The following is a 16,009-nucleotide window of genomic DNA, read 5'->3' as shown; positions in this document are numbered from 1 at the left end:
ACATGACCTCGTTCAAACTCAGTTAGGTGTTGGTAACGGCGTCTTTGTCGCCTTAAAGGCATTCTTGACTAACATCACGTTCAATCCCAAAGGTAACTAACGCTCACGACAGAAGAGCGCGTGTATGAGGCAAACCTGATCTACATCCTGATAGGGGCGCTACTAGCACCACTCATTTGACTGGTGTGAAACATGAATAGACATGATCTTTCAGATGTAAAAATACGCCAACCAACTTTCGTTTATGTCGCACAGCTCGGTCTTCGTGTTGCGATTTCTTTTTTTCGGCAGTGTTTAAAATAAATTAAATTCGCGATGGACTGTGCCCTTGTCGAACACCTTGATTTATGAAATGGAATGAACATATAAAACAGATTGGTGGAAAAGCAGACACAGGATTGAGATTCGTCGGAAGAATCTTAAGGGCGGCCGCTGTGGCCAAGCGATTCTCGGCGTTTCAGTCCGGAACGGCGCTGCTGCTACGGTCGCAGGTTCGAATTCTGCCTCGGGGATGGATGTGTGTGATGTCCTTAGGTTAGGAGACTGATGACCTCAGATGTTAAGTCCCATAGTGATTAGAGCCATTTGAACCAATCTTAAGGAAATGTAACTCATTCACAAAACAAGTGGTTCATAAGGCGTTTGTTCGCCCGATTCTTGAGTACTGCTCATCTATTTGGGATCCCTATAAGGTAGGGCTGATAGAAGAGATAGAGAAGATGCAACGAAGAGCGGCAGGTTTCGTCGCGGGAATGTTTAGTTGGCGAGAAAACGTTACGGAGATGCTAAACAAACTCCACTGGCAGACGTTACAAGAGAAACGTTGTGCATGACGGATAGAGTTAGTATTGAAATTTCGGGACAACTCTTTTCAGGACGAGTCTTCCCCCACATACATCTCGCGTATTGACTACTAGGAGAAACTTCGAAAATGGTTCAAATGGCTCTGAGCACTATGGGACTTAACTGCAGTGGTCATCAGTCCCCTAGACTTAGAGCTACTTAAACCTAACTAACCTAAGGACATCACACACATCCATGCCCGAGGCAGGATTCGAACCTGCAACAGTAGCAGCACCGCGGTTCCGGACTGAAGCGCCTAGAACCACTCGGCCACAGCGGTCGGCAGAAAATTCAAGAAATTAAAGCCAATACAGAGGCTTACCGGCAATCATTCTTCTCACGCACTATGCGCGAATGGAACAGGGTTGGAGGGATCAAATAGTGGTACCGAAAGTACCCTCCGCTACACACCATTAGGTGGCTTGTCGAGTATGATGTAGATGTGTTTACGAAAAATTTTATTTCCTCTATTTTCCACAATGAAAGGGTCTTTTATACACAGTTCTTTGATGGTACGGCAGATATGCCTTGCAGATAAAATATCAACAGCTATGACTCAGCTCCGAGCGAAGTACCTGGAACAAAGGGTTTAACGTGTTACGTCAGATGATAATAACCACTAAGAGTCGCTCGTTCCGCGGCCGCCTGGCTTCATCTTGGGCACATTTCCTCGCGGACGGCAGCCAGCCAGCTGGGCGTGGCGTGGCGGGCCGCGCCGGACCTGCAGGTAATGTGTTGAGCAGTAATTGTCCTAATTCGCGCGCACAATGGAGCCATTATCCGCGCGACGTGGCGTGGCGTTGCCTGGGCCGGCGTGGCGACGTCTGCGCCGGCTGCCACTCGGCTCGCAGCCACCGCCAGCTATCGATTCCCACTTGACCTCTGGCCGCAGGGCGTTGGTCGGCCGCCACGCACCTCCCGCTCTGGTCACGACCCCAGGTCGCCTCGGGAAGCTGCCGCACAAGGTTCTGCAGTGAACGCCAAGCCTAGGGATCCCCACTGTAAGGCCTGCTCGAGAAAAAAAAAAAAAAAAAGGTATTGCCACAGCCACCTTAGACACCTATCGACACATCCAGGAGGCGTTTCCCACACCAAAAAGATGGCACATAGGGAATGTGTTGGTCTCAACAGTTTAATCCAATCCACTCCACTTTTGGATCTCCCATGACATACTAGTTTTCTGCAAATGGTCCAGCACCGGGCAACACCTGACACGCTGTTTATATTTGATCCTAGCCATTTCGCTGCTATAGACGTGCTGCCTGCACTCCGTGCTGAGGCGGCTTTTGTACCCCTGCTCTGCTAGCTAAAGGCCGGTGTCCCTGATGAGAGACGGCGTTCCCGCCGATACGAAGTTCTTCGCATTCCACTTTTCCCAAACTATTTGGTGAAAAAACTTAATTTTTCCACATTCTTACAGCTGATATCTTTTATCAGTAACGAACTGAATCTATTTTCAATATCCGTCATGTTGTGTTATGTTATGTTAACCGGGGACCTAGAAACGACGGAGAGGCTCCGTCCCCGTCGCAGCCGCAGTGGTCCGCAACCCCACGACGACTACCGCAGTCCACTTCACCCCTCCGTCGCACCACACCGAACCAAGCGTTATTGTGCGGTTCGGCCCTCGATGGACCCCCAGGGAACGTCGCACACCAGACGAGTGTAACCCCTATGTTTGCGTGGTAGAGTAATGGTGGTGTACGCGTACGTGGAGATCTGATTTGCGCAGCAATCGCCGACATAGTGTAGCCGAGGCGGAATAAGGGGAACCAGCCCGCATTCGCCGAGGCAGATGGAAAACCGCCTAAAAACCATCCACAGACTGGCCGGATCACTGGATCTCGACACAAATCCGCCGGGCGGATTCGTGCCGGGGACCGACGCTCCTTCCCGCCTGGAAAGCCGAATACCCGTCATACTTTGTGCATCAAATGAAGTAAAACACTGCACGAAATTTTAAAGAATTTGCAGTGGTAAAGATTCACTGCGTAAACTTTGCGTATGTTTGCTTTTAGCTCATACTTTGCAGTGAATGAAATGTAGATAAGATATCGAAATCTTATTTAAAATTAAGAGCAGAACGATATGTCATTTGGCTGTCGAGTTATTGGGTTTTATATTCGAAGGTTGACGTCCTTGCGTATTGCAAATTATGTGATCATAACAATCGTTATATCTCATAAACGATGCAAGATATCGAAACGAGGGTATTTTGCAAACAATAGCACTCTATGGGGCAGATATATTGTATGATAAATACTCGATACTTTCTTATTGACAGAGATATGGAAGTAACACATCTTCAACAGTGAGAGGTCGGCGGCTGAGGACGAATACAGACGTCCATAGCACGGTGGGAAAACTCAAGCTGTGAGCGTGTGCTCCTCCACAGCACCCGGGGAACGGCTTAGCCGGACGTGTATATACGTCCACAGCAGCGAAAGCGCTACAGATCCTCGCAGGCTCCGCATGCGTGCTGCTAAATATTTACAGCCGGATGATTTTTATGGGGTATAGATTATATATATTGCAGTGGAAGTTTCAGAGAAGGTATACCGTCACTGGTGATGGTGCACCTTCCACAACCGTTTCAATAAAAGTGAAATATTGAGTCCAGTTCTTCTAACCAACAAACATCCACTAGGGATAATTCACCATGTCTAGTGAAGGCATACCTTCACTGCAAAGAGATAAGGAATTTAAACCATGGCTGCAGTAACGAAACAGAGTAACATTTCGAAAGCTACATTTTAGGAGCTGCAGTTTGGTAACATAGTCGTATTATAGAGAATTCATTCATTACAGCAAGTAAATGAACCATGGCATTTAGAATTGCACAACGTATTATTATTTTTTTGCAAAATCATCTCCGAGATGACGTTTGCGTTTGCAGTTGCAATCGAAGACTCCCCGTCAGCTTCCCGTCGACTGACTTGTCAGAAATGTTCTCAGGGCAACAGTTCTCTTTGCTGGAACTTCCTTTTCTGAGATTATTCTAAGAGGGCACGTATTTAACTGGGACCTGAAACAAATTGCTGTCGCAGTCGTAGTTGCAGTCGCATGTCGTATCGTCTCTTCCAAAAATATTTGAAACATTCAGTTTACTACCTTGTGCGAAGCTGGCTCAGCACACTGTTTCTCGTCCTGATTCGGTAGAAGCCATCAGCCGTTATCTCGAGGACGACATCCAACTTCGAGCTTGCCTGTCCTCTTCCTTTCTCGAAAGCGGGAACTTGAGATGTAACTGTATAACCCTCTTTTCCACTGGTGACAAAAGACGATCTGAGGACAGCTGTGCTTCTTCTTCTGAGCACTTGTACACCTCAGTTCTGTGCGTTTTTTATTAGCGCAAGTTGAATCGATTAAATCAGTCAGCCGGCATTCAGTTCTGTCTGTATGACATGCTTTCTCACTGTTCTCAACCTCTGTTCTTGTTGGTATATTACTCTCTTGCATTGTAGATTTGCTATGATTGTTATTCAGCAACATTTCAGTTCCTTTCTCACTGATAATATTCTGTTTGTATATTACATATCCAAGGTCGTCCTCAGACTGAAAGTTCGCCAATGCTTCAGGGGGTAAACCTGATGAAGATCAACCGTGTCCAAATATCGATTCTTACGGGGAACTTTTAATTCCAAAATGTTCTTCATTACTAACGACAATTACATTCATGTCGATGCCTGGTACTACTTTTGGACACAGCGTTAATAATCTGCTACTGTATACCTCTACTAACCGGGCCAGTGATGGTATATCTCAACTAGTAGATTTTTTCCAGATTATGGTAAGCTTTCACCGATTATTGTAGAGATGGTCCCCATGAACTAGGGGAAGGATTACGTCTCCTAACCATCCACTTCCTCTGTACCATATTTTCAATCCTCTCTCATGACCCAGTCTATCTGGAAAACCATTTTACAATTCTTACAGTGATTTCTGAGGTTAGCCTACACATACAGAAAGAAAAACGTGGTAGGGGGCATAATAGATATTGGTCTATGTCTGTACATAGTATAAATTAGATTCTAATTAAGATTAGATGCTGTCTGGAGCTGCGGCAGCCGTTTACTGTTTTTCTTGCTTGATAATGACTCCTCTGTAAACTGCGAGCTCTTAGCTCCCTTCATTGCCACGAGATGTCCGTCCGAACGCTAATTAAATATAGACCAGCTAACACGTATATTGCATACTCATCATTAACACAATTTTAAATTCTGTAGACGGACATCCCTCTTGAGTCCATCTATGTATTCATGAAAGCCGTATCAAAAATCCTGCAGCAGTTCCTGAACTGGGCCTTCATATAGACAGAAAAACACCGAGGGAGTATTTCATTTACAGGGCTTACAGATATTTGACTTACATGCTGTCACAGGCAATTAAACGTCTTTCGTCATTAAGTACTGACTATGACCATCATATAGCGCTGACTGTCAAAGCTTTCATTATCACCATACTCCTATCTTTCAAATTCTTGTCGATGCACTAGATCCTTCATTTCGTTTGGTGCAAGTTTTATTTCAAAATTTCATTGCATTACTTGTTGTTTCATATTGACGTAATAGGATAATATACAATAAATACAAGAAACTTGACGGAGAGTAAGACAGGAAGACCAATGACGAACTGCTCGGACTGAAAACGGTGTAAGACATAGAAGTAGTCTTTCGTCCCTGCTTTTCAGTTTGTATGTAAAAAGAAGCAATGACAATAAAAGTAAGGCTCAAGATCGAGATTAAAATTCGAAGTGAAAGGATATCAGTGAAAAGATTCGCTGGTGATATTGCTATCCTCAATGTAATTGAAGAAGAATTACAGGACCTGTGGAATGGAATGAATACATTATTAACTACAGAATATCGATTGAGAGTAAACCGAAAAACCACAAAAGTAAAGAGAAGTAGCGGAAATGAGAATAGTGAGAATCTTAACATCAAAACTGGTGGTCACGAAGTAGAAGAAGTTAAGGGATTCTGCTACATTTTAATCAAAATTACCCATGACAGATGAAGCAAGGACGACCTAAAAAGTACACCAGTAGAGAAGGCAATGGGGGCATTCTTGGCCAAGAGAAGACTGTTGGTATCAAATATAGATAATTTGAGGAAGAAATTTCAGAGACTGTGCTTTTTGAGCACAGCATTATACGGTAGCGAAACATGTGAAAAACCGGAACAGAAGGGAATCGAAGCGTCGAGGCGTGCTGCTACAAAGCAATGGTGAAAATTAGGTGCATTGATAAGATGAGGACTGAGGAGACACTTCGCAGAAGATAGGCATCTCTTACAACTTCCGAGGATAACATCCATGGTACTGGGGTGAGCTGTGGGGGGTAAAAATTATAGTGATAGACCGGCATTGGAATACATCCAACGAATAACTGAGAACGTAGGACGCAGGTATTTTTCTGAGGTGTTAAAACCTAAATTGCTTCCTTGCGTATTATTACACGGTAACAAAATATGATTTATCTTGTTTTTGTCAACATGATTGTGTGCCATGAAGGACTCGATACGCCGAAGATTAACATTTCATGTGATTTATACCGTGTTTATATTATTTTCCCTTACTCTGAGAATCTTGCGTATCCTCTTAGCCAAATTCTGCGCAATCAGCAGCTAAAAAGAAAAATACGGTGTGACCCCGGATGAAAGGTCAATGTTCAATGACATGGTGGGCACTATCATTCGCAGTAAAAATGTGAGGTAAACGTGTGTTCTAAAACGCATACCTTGAGAGCTATTAGCACTTTTTCATCTTCGCTACTGTGAAAACATCTCTTACAATGTACAACCGTTCACAGCTCTCAATACAAACGTGCAAGAATCCATGGACCTCACTACCTCCTCCCAAAGTATAGGAAGCAAGTAACTTGCAATAGAAGGGATTTGTTTCACAGCATTGAAGATGAAGGGGTGGTCATAGCTAATAAGATACGTATTTTGAAACCCATATTTACTATACTGTTTTGCTTTGAATGACCGCTCCTGTCGTATCCCTGAATATTGACCATTCCTCATGGGACTCTCCGTTTAAGGTGCAGCTATACAATAAAAGGAATGTGACATTGTGTATTGATGTCTTTGATGGCACTAGATATGGTAAGTAATGAAAATAGTGGGTCCTCTAAAACTGACGAACAGAACGGCTCGATAAGTGTCTGTTGACAGAGGTGTAGATGTGTCACTGGACCAATATATTTTCTTCAACTATCCTATCAAGATCTATTGGCTTCTCACTTCCGTCTGTAGTACTTCACTTCTTGTGAGACCTTATTAGATGTATATAAATAGGCAGCATAATCTTACATAGCGCTCTTTCAAACATCGGCGTTATCAGAATAGAGTTGCACGGAATAGTTAATACTTTGTGTCGTGAGGTAGTTTGATGCAAGTGCTGTGACAGTAACTGTGATTTAGAGGTGTGGGGTTTTACATATCCAGGAACCTACCTGGCATTACAGGAGCTCACATTATGCGATTTAATTTTCAATTATCTCATTAACGTAATTACAAGCTCTTTCACAACTGTACGAGGGACCGCCAAAGTTATATGTATCACTTCGTAGAAATAAAGTTGCGCATTTAATGATTCCCTTATATTTAGGTACATTTGTGGTAAACAGTGAAATACTCGTCTCAGTAACGTTGCACGCAACCAGAGAAGTCGTAGCAAAATGGCGCATCCAGTTGCAGTGTCTGGCTGTAATTCTTCCTCGCCAGAAGTGGAAATGTAGTAGCTGTGTCATGCCAATTCAGATGGCTAGAGAAGTCACACGATTAGCTTACACAGCAATTACATTTTCGCTGCTGCCAAAAGCTATTTATGCTTACAGCGCGATACTCCTCTTTACCAATGGGCTGCGCCGTTTTGGTTTGACACGTCTGGAAGCATACTACGGTTTACCAGGACTGCAGACATGTATCTGCAAAGAACAAAAAGTTAATTACGTAATTTTATCTATCAGAGGGGATAATTATGACTTTGATTATTCTTCGTATGTAATGGAAGGAACGTTCGAAAAGTTTGGTGAATGATTTCAGAAAAAAAGGAAGCAAGAGTTCCAAAATACCTTTACTGGCCTTCAGAGTGAAGTAAAGTACATTATTCGGGGTAAACCGGGGGAGAAGATGCACGATTAATCGAAAAACACGAATAATCGGTATACTTTCAAACATGTATTCGTCTTCCGCTACCGGCATGGCTCAGCGTCCGCCGCTGCCCCTAGGGGCCGTCAATCCGCGCTGCCGGTTCTCTTGTGCGCGGCCGCACACGAATCATCGTTAGTACGCTACAAGCATTATTACGTACAAACACACTTCTGTTACCGGTTGTACAATTGCAAACTGTCAGCAAACGATTCTTGTGGAAGAGCTCGAAGCATCACGGTCACGAGTTCTTGGATATACGTATCACTACAGGTGATGAGACCTGGTGCTACCCATACGATCACCGAGCTAGGTGGTGCAGTGGTTAGCACACTGGACTCACATTCCTGAGGACGACGTTTCGTGTATGTTTGAAATTATATGTAATGTTTGCCAGGAATCGCTGGGTTCTTTCGTGCTAAAATACTGCATGAACATAGTTCGGGTATTTGAACGCTCTCAATTGCTTTTCCTCAAGACAAACACACAGTCTTAACCATAATACTTGCCCTCTTCCGTTAAAGTGTTAACATAAGATTATACCTCTTAATGAATAATTACGAGAATACTTTAAATTTTTAAATTAGGGCAATAATTAGACGAAATATTAAAAATAACATTTTTATTGCCCCTGGAAGCCGTCCCGGCTTAACAATATAAATAATTTCGGCTCCCGGAACTCGATGAGTGTTTGACAGTATGTTCAGTAGGTTTCAGGCTAATCTCGAAGCAAAGGAACTCGTTTTATGCACCGAAAGTAACTAGAGGCAATCTTAATTTCATAGCATTGCGTCTTTGTTTAGGATGGACTCAGGGAGGAGACGATGTGCAGATATGCGGCAGCTGTCGAGGGAATTGGCCGGTGGACCTCCTGTGTGAACTGCGGACTTGACGCTTGTATCATAAGTGAAACACTTTATTTCAGATGGAATAAAATATTACCATCCATTTCGAAACAGAGTCAGTTAAATTAGTTACGTTACGCAGTCACACACCCTTTATGAAGATAATCAATGTATACTGACAAGCCAGGATTAATCTCTGTCCTAATTCACAGCCTTTCTCGTAGGTCACAGATTGTAGCTCGTCCTACATAAATAATCCTATCCCTTAGATTATTTGTTGTTTATAATTTGCATAAATCGGCTCGTCATGTCCTGACGTGTCGTTTTTAAACTGACCTGAGTAATTGAGAAAGGAATACCTAATATTGCAAATGTTTGCTCCTTAACGCTCCACTATTGCGATAAATATGACGGCAGTCCATTTCAAAATGTGGGATGCCAAAACTGGAGAAACAAGGGGCAATCTAAATTTATACCAACACATCCTCAAGGGAAATTTACTGTCACCTATTCGGCTCCTTTTATGATCAAAATGACAATTGCTGCACGGAGTTTATAAACCGAAGGCAATAGCATAGTGTTGAATGGCACTGACGGTCTCCAGAACGGTCATAGAAGACCTACCATTTGGTATGTAAATGGTGTTTAACATGGGACGGAGGATATAACAAATTACACAATGGAATCACTTCAGTCTGACGTCTACTTCATGATCTGATTTCCTCCGAGATGCAAATCAAGGTCGGAACGTACAAAGTTGGTGAAGGAAATCGGGCGTGTCCTGATCAAAGGAACCATACCGTTACTCGCATAACACCAATGCAGTAACCTCATCGCTAACATTGAGCCGTGCTACGCTTCTTTTCGATGAGTCGCGAGTGTGGTTATAGATTTCCTTACTTCCTCATTACGTGTTAGATTTCAGGGCGTCGCTACAGGGACATGCGAAGAGGTGCCTAGGAAAAAATTAGCCGCGGACGCACCTATGCGAGCTTGTCAAGCTCGGTACGCTGCCTGACATTGATACTGCCACAGTGCCGAAGCGGTGTGCTACGCATTAGACTCATCCACCAAGTATTTATAGCCAATGTGGGAGGAGCGTGAAGTACGGTGATGAGTGTGGCTTTTAAAAACAGTCGTTCCTGTGTGTGGTGCGCCGCAAAGGACTAAAAGTTACTGGCGAATTGGCGCCAGACACTTAGCTACAGGTAACTGAGGCGCATTTCACTGATGGGATTTCAATCACGTAACTTAATTATGTTGAAGCTGGAGAGCCTTCAATTGTTAAACCTGAACCAACTGTTTTGTTTCATTGAAGACCAAATCTGTTGTGATGCACCTGGCCGCGCTTTGACGAGCCGAATAATTGTAAAAGTGTTAAATGCTGTCAACGTGTTTTGTAAGGTCCTTTCCATTTGGTGAGGCCAGCTTGTACTTCGTTACGTCTTCAGATGCTCATCAGCTTAAAAATCACGCACTAAGTCTTGTATTTGATATTATATAAACTTCCCATGCGTACAGGAACTGCTGGTAACGTATATTGCAATTTTCAAATCCATTGATGTGCCGAATATTGCTGAGTTCGTAATTATGTTCGAGACGAATTTCACATCCGTGGTCCAATGATAGGCTGCATTATTTTGTATGTAATTTCATATAATTTTTGTGTTTATAACACTGCTATGTTGTAGTAAGCTGGTCGATTAGTGAGTGTAGCTTCGTAAGTTGTGAAGTACAGGAAGAACTGTGAGGAGCCGATCTTGACTTATGTGTCGAGGGAGCGGCCTTACTACAAAGAAGAAAATTATAATGCTGCTATAATGTAATAATTGTAGTTTTTATTCGGTCCCTTACTTTTTCATATTGTAAGGTAACTTTAACTTTCAATTGATGAATGTTTCCTTTTAACTGTGTTGAATTTCCTTGAGGGCTGTTCTCGTGACTGCAATAAGTTGACTGAAAATTGTTCATCTCAGCTGTCGTGAATTTTCTTTGGAAAGTCTCTCTCAACAGCGATAGGTGTAATTGATCCTTCCCTGCAAGTTGTTTTCCTTAACCTGTGTTATATTTACTTAAAGAATATTTTTTTGTTTTTGTGTCTTATTTTAATGGTGTCAAAATTGCCTTTTATAACACTACTGGTAAGTAAAAGAGAAAAAGTTGTGTAAGAACTTAACTTTCCTCGAGCCCAGGACCTTACCGCTGCCCTCCCCTCCCCTACCCTCGACTTCTAAACACTGTGATATATCCAGAATGAGATTTTCATTCTGCAGTGGAGTGTGCGAGTGTGCGCTGATATGAAACTTCCTGGCAGATTAAAACTGTGTGCCCGACCGAGATTCGAACTCGGGACCTCTGCCTTTCACGGGCAAGTGCTCTACCAACTGAGCTACCGAAGCACGACTCACGCCCGGGTACTCACAGCTTTACTTCTGCCAGTACCTCGTCTCCTATCTTCCAAACTTTACAGAAGCTCTCCTGCGAACCTTGCAGAACTAGCACTCCTGAAAGAAAGGATATTGCGGATACATGGCTTAGCCACAGCCTGGTTCGCAGGAGAGCTTCTGTTTGGAAGGTAGGAGACGAGGTACTGGCAGAAGTAAAGCTGTGAGTACCGGGCGTGAGTCGTGCTTCGGTAGCTCAGTTGATAGGGCACTTGCCCGCGAAAGGGAAAGGTCCCGAGTTCGAGTCTCGGTCGGGCACACAGTTTTAATCTGCCAGGAAGTTTCACTGTGATATATGTTTAGAACTGTAACGGTCTCCTTTGCAAAAGATTGGATAAAATGGCTATTACCTTTATAACGGCGTGAATGGGAGATTAGAAATATTGACAGTTACTGAAATGTATCTGGGGCACGGCTCTTGCATATCATTTATATTTCTTTCTGAGTAATTTCTTACTCAGTAATGAATACGCAAGTAGACTCTAAATAGCGTTTCGTTACTGCTTGAAAAGTTTTGTTACCCATCTTCTTATCCGCTCGCTTCGTGCCGACTCATTAGTTTTTGTATTCCTGTAATTCCTTATTCTCTGCAGAGCAAGTTTTTAGTGGCACGGAGCAACGAATAAATTTTCAGCAATATTCGTAAGCCACCAATGCTATAGATGGTGAGATGGTTCTGCTAGAATTTCACTTAGTTCCAGCGGGCTAAGTTTGGTAATTGGCGTTAAGTTCGATTATAAAATCAAACTGTGGTCTGAGATGAAAGCAGATATTAGTTCAATTTCACACCATTTAGTTACACACGGTCCAGTCACATTAATGTGACCACTGCCTATGTTCGACTCCAATGTGCGATAAACACTCACAGACGGCAGGTGGCAGCACTAGCGGTGGAGGAAACATAAAACGTGTCGGGGGAGGGGGGTCGATGAACAGTTCAGTCACTGTTGAAATGTGGCTACGGAACGATATGATTATCTGACGTCCAAAGGACCATGATCATTGGCTTTTGGGCCAATGGTGGAAGCATTTACGAAACGACTAAGTTTGTAGATTGTTTGCGCACCGCCATGGTTGAAGCACAAGATGCATGGCAAAATGGCGCTCTCCAGAACTGGCGCCGAGGCTACTGCGGTGCACCACGGGCCATATACAACAGGGCTGAACGGAGATCTACACGGGTGTATAGCAGCGGAACTGTGGAGCAACTGTACGCGCAGATGAACCAAGGCGCTACTGTCTCCCCACAAAGACCGTTCAGCGAAGGCTGCTGCGTGCGTTCCACCCCAGCAGCCGCCTGGCTCATGTACTCAACGTTGACTGCTGTTCGTCGTCGACGAAGGCCAGAGGGCCGTTGACGAGTAAAACGTGAAACGTCTGAAAGCGAACACCCTGCAACAAGACTGAAGGAGGGAGCGTTGCGGTCTTCGGAACGTTTTTCTACCATTCCCTTGTTGATATCGTCATTCTAGAAGGTCCAAATGTTCAATCTATCCGTGAGGATCAGGTCCATCTGTACAGGCAGTTTGTTTTTCTTTAGTACGTTGCCATTTACCAGCAGAACAATAAAACGTGTTAAACAGCTCACAGTGTACGTGTGTGTTTCGAAGAGCACCAGGATGCGTTTGCCGCCTTAAACAGGCCACACAGGTCACAGTATTTAAATCCAGTCGAGAGTCTATGGGGCCACCTCGATCGGGCTGTTCGCTCCTTTGTTTCTCAACCGAGAAATCTTGCAGTGCTGTCCAAGGCAATGGAGACGGTACGTCTCCAGATCGCTATCGGTATCTATCAAAAGCTCACTGATACTCTTCTTGCACGTCTCCCAGTGGTCCACGCTGCAAAAGGTAGTTTTTCATTCTTTTGAAAAGTGGTTACATTACTGTGACTGGACGGTGTACTTTGAGTGTGAGATCACGTTAATGGTAATTTAGTTCCTTTTCTCATTGTGTAGTGCAGTTCTCAAGGGGCAAAAAAGAAGAAAACCGTGGAAATTTTTCAGAGCAGAGACAGGAAACAAAGCAAAGTGTGAAACACGCCTACAATCTCATTCAGTCGGAATGACGAAACATCAATCTACATATGACACATTTTTTGCATCAAATCAGCAACACTACCACAGGATTCTACACTACCGCTATAAACAGAACTTTCTTCGATCTGTTCAAAAAATGGATCTGAGCACTATGGGACTTAACTTCTGAGGTCATCAGTCGCCTAGAACTTAGAACTAATTAAACCTAACTAACCTAAGGACATCACACACATCCATCCCCGAGGCAGGATTCGAACCTGCCACCTTAGCGGTTGCTCGGCTCCAGAATGTAGCGCCTAGAGCCACAAGGCCACTCCTGCCGGCTCTTCGATCTGTCCAAGCTGTCATACAAAAACCACCACTGACAGCACCTCATCTTCAGAAGTATGAAATCAAATCTATCATTCAAAAAACTTGATACAGCAAAATAACCGTTTAGCACATATTTTTCTGCCATTCCCGCTCCATCGTCTGTCGTGTCATTTATTTGTCAACGAACTCAAGTGCGTCAACAACTCGGTGGTAATGGAGTATTTGAGACGCTTTATACATAAAGACTTTCAGTAATGGAAGAAACTGAGCCATGGTGCGCCTTTATTGCCACACCAGCTCTTTGGCACGACTACCGAGTACCCGGCTGTACTACGATCTTTGCCCCTGTTGTCATCTGGCTGCGGGTGTTTTCGGTCGGGGAGTTGGTCGTTGGACTCGTTACGAGGCGCTAGCACGTGCATGAAGGGACGACGGAGCAAAACACGCGGGATCGACCAGCAGCGCCGCGGCCGGTGTAACTTGCAGGACGGTCACGAGTTTGTGGTGCACCTGCCTGATGTCAACTCTGGGCGCTGCTCTTCGCATTGCTTTGGTGCCTGTTTTCTCGTACATACCCATTTTTCGAGACCATCTCGAACAGCGCTTTCCATCGAAGGTATAAGTGGGTTTGGTGCCTTCGTTTCGTGGAACTATTCACGTGGTAGCGACTGTCACTTGTTGCTTGGTTGGTTGCCCTAATGTAAGTGTTGCTGAAGAAAGAGCAGCCAGCAAGATGTGTGCTCGCATGGAGACCAGCAGTCACTACTTCCTTTAAGGAAATCAGCGTCCCCAAAAGTTGAAGTAACTGAAAGGTATTAAAGATATTGGCTCATAGTCTAGTTCTGATTTTCTGCATACCAAGCTTATACAATTGGCAGTTACATTGCGTACATAAGTAACAAAATTAAGGTGCACAAACCTAGTTTCGTTGTGAAGTTGTGTATTTGAATAACGTGATATTATCTTCAAATTATTTCCATTTCATCATTGTACACATTGTCGACCTTAATATTGTTGAGTGGTACTTAAGTAAATAAATTAGTGAAATCAAAGTGAACTAGAAATTAGAATATAAATGGAAAACGTGGTTTAGTTTAGAGAGTTACATACTCGCATTCAGTGGGCAGAACAGCAGAACAGAAGAGACAAAGACCGTGAAGTCAGCAAGTTCCACATAAGCGGGCGCTGTCGATTCAGCCGTCAGGGCATCGCCCGACCGGCTCATGTGTTTCTCAGTTGTCGCATGTGAGCAAAGGCCCTCGCCTACATTCCAAGAGCCAATGACCGACGTTAAGAAGATTCTTCGAGAAGCTTTTCAACGTGACGGAAGAGGCAATGACCGGCTCACGTGTTTCTCAGTCATCACATGCGATCAGAGGCCCCTGCCTACATTCCAAGAGCCAATGACCGACGTTAAGAAGATTCTTCGAGAAGCTTTTCAACGTGACAGAAGAGGCAATGGCCGTGAAGTCGTTCACCTCCAGTGAACTGAAGTGAATAAATAAGCGAGACGCGGTGGGCCCGACAGATGAAGACGGGGACGAAGATGAAGACAGATGAAGACGGGGACGAAGACGAAGATGGAGACAGAGATGGGGATGGAGACGAAGACGAGAGACGAAGGAAGAAAAGAAGAGTAGCAGTAGTTTTCAGTCAGTTTCGGTGCTGAAGACCGTCATGCAAGGAGAGACTGCATCATGCACAGACGCACAAGTCCGCCGCTGTAATGGAATAGCAAGCAGCAGCCGCGGCGCCAGAAGACAGAAGTTAAAAGGTATTTGAAGTCTGATTTTTACGTACCCGGGTGACTCGTGAGGACGGGAAGGAGACGGCCTCAGCTCAGCAGTCACCTGTTAGCTGGGATGAAGACCTGACAGCCAAAGACTGGCAAGCGGGAGTCCGTGGTTCGAGTTCGGGACACTGGCCTTGCCCCGCAGCGCCGCTCCGCTGGTCGACGCACAACACACGCGGCCGCTTAGAGAAGAGAAACACTGGGACGCCACACCCAAGGTATCATCCGATGCACGACTTCGCTCGCAATAGTTAAACCGGCCACCTCGCGCTGCGCGTCTCCAGTCAGCTGGGCGAGACGGCGACACGAGATACACACCGCTACGCGTAATCAGACGCCGCCGTCGCTGCCGCAGCAGAAGACTTCACAACGACACAGCTGCCGCTCTCCGAACCAGAACATCCCGTAAGATACAGTTGTACAAATCTTCAATAAAAGTTATCTTATGTAAAAATGATGTTTCATTCGACCTCATACCCGAGCCAAGGAAGAACCCACCCTGCCCACATGTTGTTAAGAGAGAAAAGTTAATTTATTTAATATTTTCACCCTGACAGAATGCTTTAGAATGCTCATCCTGACAA

At 44.4% G+C, this 16,009-nt stretch overlaps 2 protein-coding genes and 1 non-coding gene across 4 annotated transcripts in view; 1 reads left to right on the top strand and 2 right to left on the bottom strand.

Annotated features, from left to right (window-relative positions):
• LOC126484068 (hemicentin-2-like) overlaps positions 1–16,009 on the bottom strand; it is a 1,942,222-nt gene that overhangs the window by 1,684,835 nt on the left and 241,378 nt on the right. The gene's annotated exons all lie outside the window — the stretch shown is intronic.
• Positions 1,450–16,009, top strand: part of LOC126484886 (transcription initiation factor TFIID subunit 4-like) — a 153,611-nt gene continuing 139,051 nt past the window's right edge. The window contains exon 1 of the mRNA XM_050108483.1: positions 1,450–1,570. Within this exon, the coding sequence (XP_049964440.1) occupies positions 1,450–1,570 (121 nt within the window). The remainder of the gene's footprint in view (positions 1,571–16,009) is intronic.
• Positions 11,168–11,242, bottom strand: Trnas-uga (transfer RNA serine (anticodon UGA)). The gene has a single exon. It is a non-coding gene; the product is annotated as a tRNA-Ser (tRNA).

The sequence above is a fragment of the Schistocerca serialis genome, chromosome 6 (assembly GCF_023864345.2).
Source record: "Schistocerca serialis cubense isolate TAMUIC-IGC-003099 chromosome 6, iqSchSeri2.2, whole genome shotgun sequence".
NCBI lineage: Eukaryota > Metazoa > Arthropoda > Insecta > Orthoptera > Acrididae > Schistocerca > Schistocerca serialis.
Note: the sequence above shows the minus strand (reverse complement) of the source record. Positions and strands in the feature narration are given on the sequence as shown.